The sequence below is a fragment of the Sorex araneus genome, chromosome X, assembly GCF_027595985.1.
Source record: "Sorex araneus isolate mSorAra2 chromosome X, mSorAra2.pri, whole genome shotgun sequence".
Lineage (NCBI taxonomy): Eukaryota > Metazoa > Chordata > Mammalia > Eulipotyphla > Soricidae > Sorex > Sorex araneus.
The window spans coordinates 177279377-177290701 of record NC_073313.1 but is presented as its reverse complement, the minus strand read 5'-3'; the positions used below and the strand labels follow the sequence as shown (position 1 = coordinate 177290701).

The 11325-nt window shown below is 38.5% G+C and overlaps 1 protein-coding gene across 1 annotated transcript; it reads right to left on the bottom strand.

Annotated features, from left to right (window-relative positions):
* Positions 1-283: 283 nt before the first annotated feature.
* On the bottom strand, positions 284-1447 carry LOC101554570 (KATNB1-like protein 1). The gene has a single exon (XM_055121235.1). The coding sequence runs from the start codon at positions 1445-1447 to the stop codon at positions 920-922; it is 528 nt and encodes a 175-aa protein (XP_054977210.1). The 3' UTR covers positions 284-919.
* Between the last annotated feature and the right edge of the window lie 9878 nt (positions 1448-11325).

Below are 11325 nucleotides of genomic sequence, written 5' to 3'. Positions count from 1 at the left end.
AAATTAGCCAACTCTGCAGATATTTCCAGTTAAACATTCATACAAACACATATCACCATTTTCTTTAATAAAGGAGTAGCACATACATACATGACATGATGATTCTGGCAAAAAAAAATCAGAGATACTAAAAATATTCTCAAGTTTTAAAATGGCGTGTAATAGTTTTAACAACATTCTCCATGAATGGAAACCCCTGATTTAATTCCATGATTTTATCATGCCAAAAGCACAGCTGGTTTTCTTTTCTCTTTTGAAACAAATATTGGTATCACATTGGCTTATTAATAATTAAGGCATTTTGTGTACACAGTATCTCAGTTTGAACAAAACTTTTAGTATTATTTGTTATGATGTTTTAAACTTTTAAAGTCTTTTCAACATCAGAAAATAGCTGCATACGTTTAAGTTTTTTTTTAATTATAAAACACATTCTTTAAAAGATGATTGGTCTTGTGGTTCCTAGTAGCAAGCCCTGTCTTATTTTTTTCACATAGTATAAATTATACTCCTAAGTAGGATTGCATTAAGACCCAGTAGTTCTTAAACAGTGTAACCAAATAGCCATGGAAATCCCAAATGCAGCAAGGTGAACAATCTTCATAGTGCACTTTCACCTCACAGAAACTTTAGCTGCTCCTTTCTGATACTTTTCCACTTCATTGTGAAGTAGATTGTTAGGGTTTTGTTAGCAGTTTCATTATGTAGCTTCTTAAAGAAAAGAATGGTTTTATTTCTTCAACAGTTCACAGTTCTCAGATGAGACTTTTTTTTTGAAAATCATGTGGTCCAGGGACGTTCTGAGTAAGGAAATGCTCTTAGCAGAAGTCTATCAATACAACTATAATAAATAAGCATCTACATCCTTAGCTATATTACCAGTATATCCTGGAACCAAAGTGAGATGTTTTTCCTGTTCTCACAATCCACTTAACTGTTGTTTTAAAATCTGAATATTACCATCATTTATAATTTCTGTTTTTGATGATGATTCTGACCACCATCTTTTTATAACTGCCTGAAGCCAGTTTAAACCAACTATTATATATTCTTCAAATTTGCTTTTAAGTAGTGACTTTACTAGAGGCAACAAATCTACACAGCAGCCCAGTGAGATGTATTGCTTTTCTTCCTGTAAACTATTGGTAAGCACAGGCAGGCAATCTACCACACCACCAAGGTCTTCTATCCCCACCAAATAAGCTACTAGTTCACTTATACTTCTCTTTCTCCAGAAAGTGAAAGCTACATTCAATCTCAGATTCCTGCTGAATAAAACTTGTGCCATTGTTTCATGGTCCTGAGAAGGCTCAGAAAAAAAAGGACTATATTTCGATGATGGGTTTTCTGTCTGTGAAGAAACAGAATCACCAGTATTAACCAAATATGTTCGACAATCAATCGGGCCGTAATTTTTCAGGCAGGTGGCCTGCACAAGCCAGTTCATTTTCTTTATTTGCCATGTCACAGTCCCCACTTTTGGGGTGTCAAAAACTAAAGCTCGCTGAGGGATGCTCGCACTCGTGCTCACCGGCTCTCTAGGCGGCTCTGTCTCACTGCCCACGTTCGGTGCCCTGGAACCCCTGTGTGGGGATGCTTCTCCTAGGACTTAATTCTCTTTCAGCAGGAGGATCCACCCAAGGGTGGAGTCCCATGAATGTGTTTCTCTTCTCCTCAGCCAGCAAACATATAAGAATTCATAATATTAATCATTTTGTATGGACACAATAAGAGATGCATTAAAGCTTATGGAATTGCTCTCCTGGGGCCATCTCAATCTCAGACTATAGTGCTCAGGCCAGATCAGTCTTTCCTATCCCTAGCAGGGTCCTAGTCTCATCATTACTTTTAGATCATGACAGCATTTGTCTATGATCAAGCTCTGAACTTGTAGTTAAGAATTAGGCACTCTGGCCAGGCCCATCTCAATGCCAGGGTAGCACATAACTCACCGCTTGCCCTGGATCCTTCCCATCCCTCGTCGGGACCCTGCTCTTGGGGTGCTAGGAACTGAGGGCAACTGAGGCTTAAGTGGAGAAAGCAGATGCCCGCAAGGGAATAATATTTGAGGCCAATTAATTCCCAAGTTATAAAAACATAATATTGTCTTCTTGTGTCTATACAAAACAGACATAGCTTTAAAGTAAATTATTCAAAAGGCACAAGAAGAGGAGAAAGGCAATATTAACTTATATAATATAAATTCAGTATCCTAGGAAGGTCTGACCTTGCAAATTAGCAGAGTCAGATTAAGGGAAAGCCTCGGATTAACTGTTTTGGGGAAGAGAGCATGGAGAAGTGATTATAGCTAAACAAAGGGATGGGAGAGATTCGGGAACACCTTGATGGGTGTGACTGGGGTAAGCCTAAACTCCAGGGAAAACCGGGACAAGCTACTTGTGGCAAGCAGGGAGAGGACAAAGTAATGTCATCCTACATTGGGGGACTGTTTTTTCCTGTCACAAGGATGTGGAAAAGGATGATGAACTTTCTTCCTATGATAGATCACCTTAAGTAGTTTATCCGGACTTTTCACAGCTTGTCCAACTGTTCTATTTATGTAAGCAGCCAACTGTTTTGGAGATTTCTTAACCTCCTTCATGTTCTTACTAGTGAAATTAGAGATCCTTTTTATAGGAAGATCAATGGAATGATCCTCAATATTATAACAAAAGTTTTGTTTTTTAACATTGTGGGTTTCAGATGCCATAATCTCTTAAATACCGGAGCCTCATGGTACCGCCAGCACCGCAGCCCAGCGCTGGCACGTCCCCGGGCTCCGCTGCCCAGCCCCACTCCCAGCCATTCAAACCCATTTAACTTAGTGTTCCTTAAATTGGCATTGGCATTTCTTTTTCTTTTTTTTCCCACACACAAAAAGGGCAAGTACAGGTCACATCTTAAGGCATCTCTAAATATCCAAGTTTGTATTCTTAATGTTTTGTTTCCTGTTCAAACATTATTAATTATCTATCACAGTTTATGCTTTATGCCCTGGAGTAGTTTAGTCATATGAGGTAGGGCAAACAATTTGTTGATGATGACATCAAACTTTTTAAAATCTTAAGTATGCTACTGGTACAATAACCTAGGATGTCGAATTTTAGAACAGCACTCATAGCAACGTATAACATAATGAATTAATCAACTTCTATTCTGTAAAGACCAGGTATGAGTTTAGAATTCCTTTCCAACATAAAAGAGACATCAAATTTTTAATAGAAGGAAGGTGAAGAGAGTTTTCATATATATATAAATATATATGTGTGTGTGTGTGTGTGTACTGTGTATATATATATATATCAAGGTAGGTTTTACATATAGAATAGAAAGTCAGAATAGATTATTTCTGATAATTATGTCTGAGATGAAGAATAAGAAAGTGAAACACCACATTTTGACTCACTGTGCAATTAACTTTCTCATCAGTTGGCCTGATTAATTAACTGATTCAGGAAGAACTTGTTAAATATCTGCTAGGCATTAGACACGGTTTTTTATACAGTAGTCAGACAAGGGTTAACAGACATGCTAGTTGTACTGCAAAATGAAAAGAATAAAATTTTTACAATACAAAGGAACAAAGACATACAATTGCACAAATCACTAAATTATTTATACTTCTAATAATTATGAAAGTTGTATGACTAGTCCTGAGTAGCCAAACAGCATCATACAATAAGTGTCCCCAAAGAAGGGTTCTTTGAGATAGATTCTGAAAGAGCACAATGATGATGAGAAATGATCTATTACTCCAAGGAAGATGGAAGGATGCTGTGCTTGTGGAAATAGAACAAACTGAGTCCTGCGTATACCTAAGAAATTTGAATCAAACCTGTAGACTAGAGACCAGAAAGCAAACATGTAGTTCAAGAACAGACTAGTGTTCATCAAGCAAGCTTAGGAAAAATTATACAAGAAATTTAAAATTTATTTCAATAACAATGGACAGTCACTAAATGCTTTTAAGATAGAAAACTGAGTAAATAACATTATTTACCTAAGCCACTAACCTAAAGGGTACAATAATAAAGACCCTATTTGCTCAAGAGCTTTTATATGTCAATTCTTACTAATGATGCTTTATATATATACACATATATAATATCTCACCATATTATTATGGATAGCAAATAAGGACGTGAATATTATAATTTCCATTTTAAAAAAACAATACTTAATTTCAATGGCACATAGTAATCAGTGAGTAGTCTGACTTGAATCCTGAAGTCTTAATCTCTGCATATAGTTTTACTTATGGAGGACGTATCAAGTAGAGTAGGAGGTGCTCATGGACTATTAGGGTACACCCATTGGTGCTACGTGAGAGCAAGTGAGGTACTGTTGAGCTTTAAAGTCAGGGTTTCACACATATTAGGTATCTGACCTACCACTTGAATTTTCTCCCTCACCTAAGCATACTTATATGAAAGGAAAAAAAGTACAGTGATTAGTTTCATTGAATAAAAGACCTAGGCAAAGAAGGTGTTGTTTCAGAATATTTTGTGAAAATAGATCATAGCCTACACAGAAGTGAAAATAAGCAATAATTTGGAGAGAAAATAAACAAAATTGGTTTGATTGAATAGGTAAGGAAAACAAAATGGAAAAGTTAACATATAGAGTTGTGACTTGACTAACGTGACGGATGTGGGCAACTTTTACCAAAATATGAATTTATTGGGGCTGGAGCCATAGCCCAGAGGGTAGGGCATTTGCCTTGCACTTGGTCAACCCGGGTTTGATTCCCAGCATCCCATAAGGTCCCCCGAGCACCGACAGGAGTGATTCCTGAGTGCAGAGCCAGGAGTAACCCCTGAGCACTGCTGGGTGTGATCCAAAAAGAAAAAAATTGAATTTATTCCAGAAAAAGTGTAGGATGACATTAATTTGTCCTTTCCCTCCTTGCCACAAAGTAGCTTGTCCTGGTTTTCCCTGGAGTTTAGGCTTACCCCAGTCACACCCATCAAGGTGTTCCCGAATCTCTCCCATTCCTTTGTTTAGCTATAATCACTTCTCCATGCTCTCTTCCCCAAAACAGTTAATCCGAGGCTTTCCCTTAATCTGACTCTGCTAATTTGCAAGGTCAGACCTTCCTAGGATACTGAATTTATATTATATAAGTTAATATTGCCTTTCTCCTCTTCTTGTGCCTTTTGAATAATTTACTTTAAAGCTATGTCTGTTTTGTATAGACACAAGAAGACAATATTATGTTTTTATAACTTGGGAATTAATTGGCCTCAAATATTATTCCCTTGCGGGCATCTGCTTTCTCCACTTAAGCCTCAGTTGCCCTCAGTTCCTAGCACCCCAAGAGCAGGGTCCCGACGAGGGATGGGAAGGATCCAGGGCAAGCGGTGAGTTATGTGCTACCCTGGCATTGAGATGGGCCTGGCCAAAGTGCCTAATTCTTAACTACAAGTTCAGAGCTTGATCATAGACAAATGCTGTCATGATCTAAAAGTAATGATGAGACTAGGACCCTACTAGGGATAGGAAAGACTGATCTGGCCTGAGCACTATAGTCTGAGATTGAGATGGCCCCAGGAGAGCGATTCCATAAGCTTTAATGCATCTCTTATTGTGTCCATACAAAATGATTAATATTATGAATTCTTATATGTTTGCTGGCTGAGGAGAAGAGAAACACATTCATGGGACTCCACCCTTGGGTGGATCCTCCTGCTGAAAGAGAATTAAGTCCTAGGAGAAGCATCCCCTAAGGGAAAGGAACCTTACCCTATTGATGGGGACCACACCTATGTGTATGCCCCAACCCCCTCATGCTGTGGATATTTAACTAGGCTGTAAGAGTGGGTTGGGGGGCCAGATCCATGGGGGCCAGATCCACAGATCCAGAGAGAGACCGAGAGCGGGAGAGAAGCGGAGAGAGAGAATGAAATAAACTGATCGAGCAACCAGTATGGCCTTCTTCCTTCTGTCACCTGCCCTTGACGGACAGCACACACAGCGGTTCCGGGGCACGGGACAAGAGCGGTGAGACAGAGCCGCCTGGAGAGCCCGCGAGTGCTCGCGCCCCTCGGCGAGCTTTAGTTTTTTACAAAAAAGGAATATTTTAAGAAAATGAAGGATTTTTTTTTTAGGAAAAGATAAAATGAAGAATCATTTCTGAAAATCTGACTAGAGGATTTTGGAATTAATAAATCTAGTTTTATGACTACTTTTGTGTTTTCTCTTTTACTCAATGTTTTCTTTATCTCTCCTTTAACTCAAAAGGATTCTAAATGAGTCTGAGTTCACCAGTTTATCTGGGATAGAATTACAAATGGAAAGGGGGTATTCAAATGTATTTTCTATCTCCTATTCTCATGGATCAAATAGTATCCAATTACATCATAACTCCACAATTTTTTTCAGAAAAACAAAGTCATTTTTTTTCACCATCTTTCTCTTCATCAGATGAAGATCCTATAAAACCTTTTCAAGACTCTATGAAGTCAGTGCTCCAAAGCTGTGAAAAACATTGAAATGTGGACACATTTTGAAATATATGTATGCACTAACAGTTACTTTCTTGCACCTCATGTTGAGATGCGGGTCTCATTGCTAAGAGAAAAACAGAAAAGGGAAAGTTGGTTGGTAAAATTGCTGCTTGGATTTTCACCTCCAAGACAGTAGACAACGAATTTCCAAATTCTATAATTCTCTTTTCTCCTTTTCGATGATGGAAGTTTATATTTCCATGTAAAAGAATATAAAGTAAGCAATTTGTTCTTGGTTATAGCCAAAATTTACTCAATCAGTCACGAAAAACTGGTCTGACTGAGTTCCTACCATGGCAAATGCAATAAACTGGCATATGTGAGAAGCTAAATAGAAGTATACACTTTTGCCTAGGACTTTATCTATTGGGTTAGATATTTTTTTATTAAATTTAAGAAAGAATGAGTGTATGGTGAAATAGAAAACAAATGATAAAATAGCAGTAGAAAAAAATAAAAGAAATAAACATATTTTACAAAGTATATGTCCTATTGTTTATAATAAAGAAGTTTGTGTGTTGCAAATGTGGTAAGGATTTATGTAAAGTGATGGTTTTAAACTTAATTTTGTAATATATATTTAAGCTTGAAGAGTAAGGATTTTTTAAGGACAATATGAGATCTCAATGTGGGCAGCTCAAGAAGAAAATTGCTGTAGAAAACAGAGCAGATTTAAAGTTAAGGAAGGTGAGGTGTGTTTTAGCTCTAATTAATCAATAACTATGCTTTTTTTGTCAATGCTGTAACTTTTTTTTTTAGACTCCAATTTCTTCTTCTTTAAATTAGGAAAGCAAAGCTAGAGAATACAGTGGATAAGACACTTGCCTTGCAGGAGGTCAGTCCAGGTTCAATCCCTGTCACCCCATATGGTCCCTTGGAGTCCTTCCAGAAATGACTTATGAATACATGTAATGCCAAGAGAGAGACCTGAGCACTAAGGGTAAGACCCCAGAACAAAAACAAAATGAAAAATATTCACATATTTTTTGTAAGTATTTTGAATTTCTGGGTATCCGCCATCCCAGCCGGCACGACCGAGTCCGTACTGTCGCTGAGAGTCTCTTGCCCGCACACCTGGCTGTCTTCCCCGGGCCCCTCGGAGGGGATGGGCTCCAGCTACCCTCCCCACCCTGACCAGAGCTCCTGGTGGCCGAAGACCACCAGATCCTAGCTACAGCCACTCTGGAGGCCCCTCTCCACACGTTTGGACAGGCCTCATGCATGAAGGTACCAGCAGAGGAACCCAGGTGTGTGTAATCCCATCAACGGCCAGCATCCAGAGAGAGACTTAAAAGCAAGCTCTTAGAAGTGCTTTATATCTTTAGCCTAAGTCTTTAGACTACTTCTTCCTCTGGGAGAAACTGGCAATCTTCTGAGAGATTCCTGCCCACATGGGACAGCCTTGCAAGCTTCCAATGGTGTATTCATATGTAAAATCCAGTAACAAGCTGGATCTCATTCCCCTGACCCTGAAGAGCCCCCAGTGCAACATCCTTAGGAGGTCCGAGTCGAGATAGACTTCTAAGATCTCAGGGAAAGGATGAAATGAGATGTTACTGAGCCCACCGAGAAATTGGTGATTAACAGGATTCCGTGATTCGTGATTCGTGATTTTGAATTTAACTTTAATCCAATATACTTTTTTTCTTTTGCTTTTTGGGTCATACCCGGTGATGCTCAGGGGTTACTCCTGGCTCTATACTCAGGAATCACTCCTGGTGGTGCTTGGAAGGACCATATGAGATGCTGAGGATCAAACCTAGGTCAAATGCAAGCAAGGCAAATGCACTACCTGCTGTACTATCACTCCCTCATCCAATATACCTTCTTTTTTTTAAAGTAGCATGCGAATTTCTCTTACTTACACAGCTTTGTGTGAAATTAACAAAGTGTATAATGTATGGTCTATGTGCTTTATAGTGTAAATATGAAAAATGAGTATTTAAATATGAACAGATGTATTTGTGCTTTAGAAAGTTTCACCAAGGTATTTAATCCTAAGAAGATCTGCAATCCACAGATGTGGATCAATCCACATAGATAGACAGATAGATATAGATCAGAACATGTGACTGAATTTTTGTGCTCTTTTGCTACAGCTTTAACAGGTGAGTATCTTCTTAATATGGGTGAGCAAAGCAAGTGGTCTCCCCATGAAATCTACTCCTTGGCGGTGCTGCTGTGAACATAGTTGAAATATCAATAAATAATTTATGGGATTTTATAACTTCAATTGATGAAATGTGGACATAATTTGAGAGGTTTCTCTCCATTTTGAAAGTTTTATTGAGTGGAAAATGATACCAAATAGGATGCAGAGAAATCTCCTATGAAAAAAAGTAAGATTGATGTGACAAGTTCATTATTGTCTTATTTTTTAAAAATGTATCAGCTACCTTACCATCAACAGCTTCCACCCTAGTCATCCAGCAACCATCACCATAGGCAAGACAAGATTCTCCTTCACAAAATGCCCGTGCATGAGACACTGAAATCTAGATATTTGTTAGCATTTTTTAGCAGCAAAGTGTTTTCATTAGGGGGGTCTTCAAGTCCAGCACCCAGCAGTGCTCTGGGCTTTCTCCCTGGTTCTGTGCTAAAAAATTATCCTGTGTGTACTCAGGAAACCATAGGTGGTACGAGAAATCAAATCTGGTGTAATCACATGGAAAGGAAATGCCCAAACCCCTGTTCTACTTCTGTTCTCAGGAAAGCGCTGTTAAATGAAGGTATGCACATCATTTCTTTAGGCACAGTGTTACTGTACACATAATAGATGACACTATAATATAAACAATTTTTACATGCACTAAAAAAAAATCATGCAAGTCACATTATTGTGACATTCACGGCATTTTCTTTATCGTAGTGGAATCAAATCCACTTTACCTCCGAGGTGTTTATTTTTTGCTATTCAAGTACATAATGGCCTGTGATTGAAGTCATGAGATTTTAATTCAGATCTTTCCTAAGCTATAGACCTCCTGTCTTTTAAAATAACTGGGATCATTTCTTGCATCTATTTTTATATGACTCAAACATTTTGGAATGTGAGGGCAAAACTGATGCCATAACAGGCTGCAACTAACTAGGTCCCAACTATGCCTCAGTTTCTGTTTCTCCAGAGCACCACTTGCAGTTTCTGGTAAACTCCCAATTGAATAATTCACCTAGATAAGAAACTGGGCAGTTGGAACTGGCCAGTCATGAGGGATTGTCACCCTTCTTGGAAAGACCCCCAAGTATCCCCAAGTACTGGTAGCTGCTGTCTAATTGCTGACCACTGTTGCAATAGGGCACTGCTAAAAATAGAACAGTATATAAACCGCTTCTTAGCCAAACCCTGTATAAACTGCTTGTGATTTGAGTCAGGGTCCCTGTCAAGACTCCACTGCGTTGGATGAGACTTGGACTCTGGCTTGAGCTAGCAAGAAAGTTACTTTGCTTCTGCATTATCATGTGTGGGCTTGGTCTTTCCGCGATTGGGCCTCCAAAACTTGGGCACAACAGGAAGAAAATAAATTCCAAAATATATATAAGGCAATAACATCTGCATTGAACACAAGAGTTAAGATTCTAATTAGTAGAAAGCTGACTATTGTTACTACCAGTTTTACATTTTTTTTATGCTTTTTTCATTTTATTCCCCTGGGCAAATGTTCCCTTTATGTCAATCCCCATACTCATGCCTTTGGTAACTTATGATTTCTCTTCAATGCTTTTTGAAATATTTGGGTACTATGTAGGTTGTACAATACTTTCACTCTTCTGCTCTAAGGCCATAGTGAGTTAATATCAGCACTTCCTTAAATTTTTATAGCATATTGTATTTATTTTATTATTTTTATAGAATGAGAGGATGGCATAAAGCACACCACCATTTTCTGTGCCTTGGATGTTGTAATCTTAGAAATGTGATGTTGTGCATTTCAGGGATAAATGCTACTCAGATACATTGGATTCTCATGGGTATTGAAGTTTCATGCAGTAAATATAGGAGTGGCTATTGGTATTCCATGAACTGCAGATAGGAGTGACTGATTACTTTGTGAGATAAGAGATGATTAGACTTGGCATGTGCATCCACCATTTAAGTGTATTGGTGTGTTGATAGCATAATTGAAAGATACAGATAAATGACATTGAGCTTCCATGAGGCAGGTGGGTCTCTTGAGAATCAAAGTCCAAATTCTATTCGAATTATACCCAACTCAAAACAATCATAAAGGTAACCATTGATCTTATTTTTATAGTTGTGATGGCTGTCTCACCAACATAGTGATAGATTCTGAAGACTCGGTAAACCTTCTTACACTTTTGTGCTCTAGGAGGACTTAGCCCTCTCCCAGAACTCTTTCATTACCCACACAATGCTTTACAGTTCCACTCCCTCTGGAAGCAGAGACATTGAGTATGTGCAGGGTGGGGGTTGCAAATGCTTTTACAAAATTTTTATTTTATTTATCCTTTTTTCTTTTGCATTTTGGGTCACACCCGGCGATCCTCAGGGATTACTCCTGGTTCTGCACTCAGGAATCACTCTTGACAGTGCTCGGGTACCATATGGGGTGCCAGGGATCAAATCTGGGACAGCTGCATGCAAGGCAAATGCTCTCTCCGCTATACTATCACTCCAGCCCCTATTTATGAATTTTTATTAAGGAAAGATCACTTTGATTGTCAAAATTTACTTAGACATGAGGAGAGAATGAAAGGAGATAAATATTCAAAAGAGAACATAAGCTTCTCAAAGGTGGAAACATAGAAAGAAATAGCAAGGGAAAATATGGGCTTGAAGAGGAAGTCAGCAAGCAAGCAA

Bases quoted from the DNA above. Each gene is read 5' to 3' on its own strand.
- LOC101554570 (XM_055121235.1), bottom strand. From the start codon at position 1,447: ATGAACTGGCTTGTGCAGGCCACCTGCCTGAAAAATTACGGCCCGATT.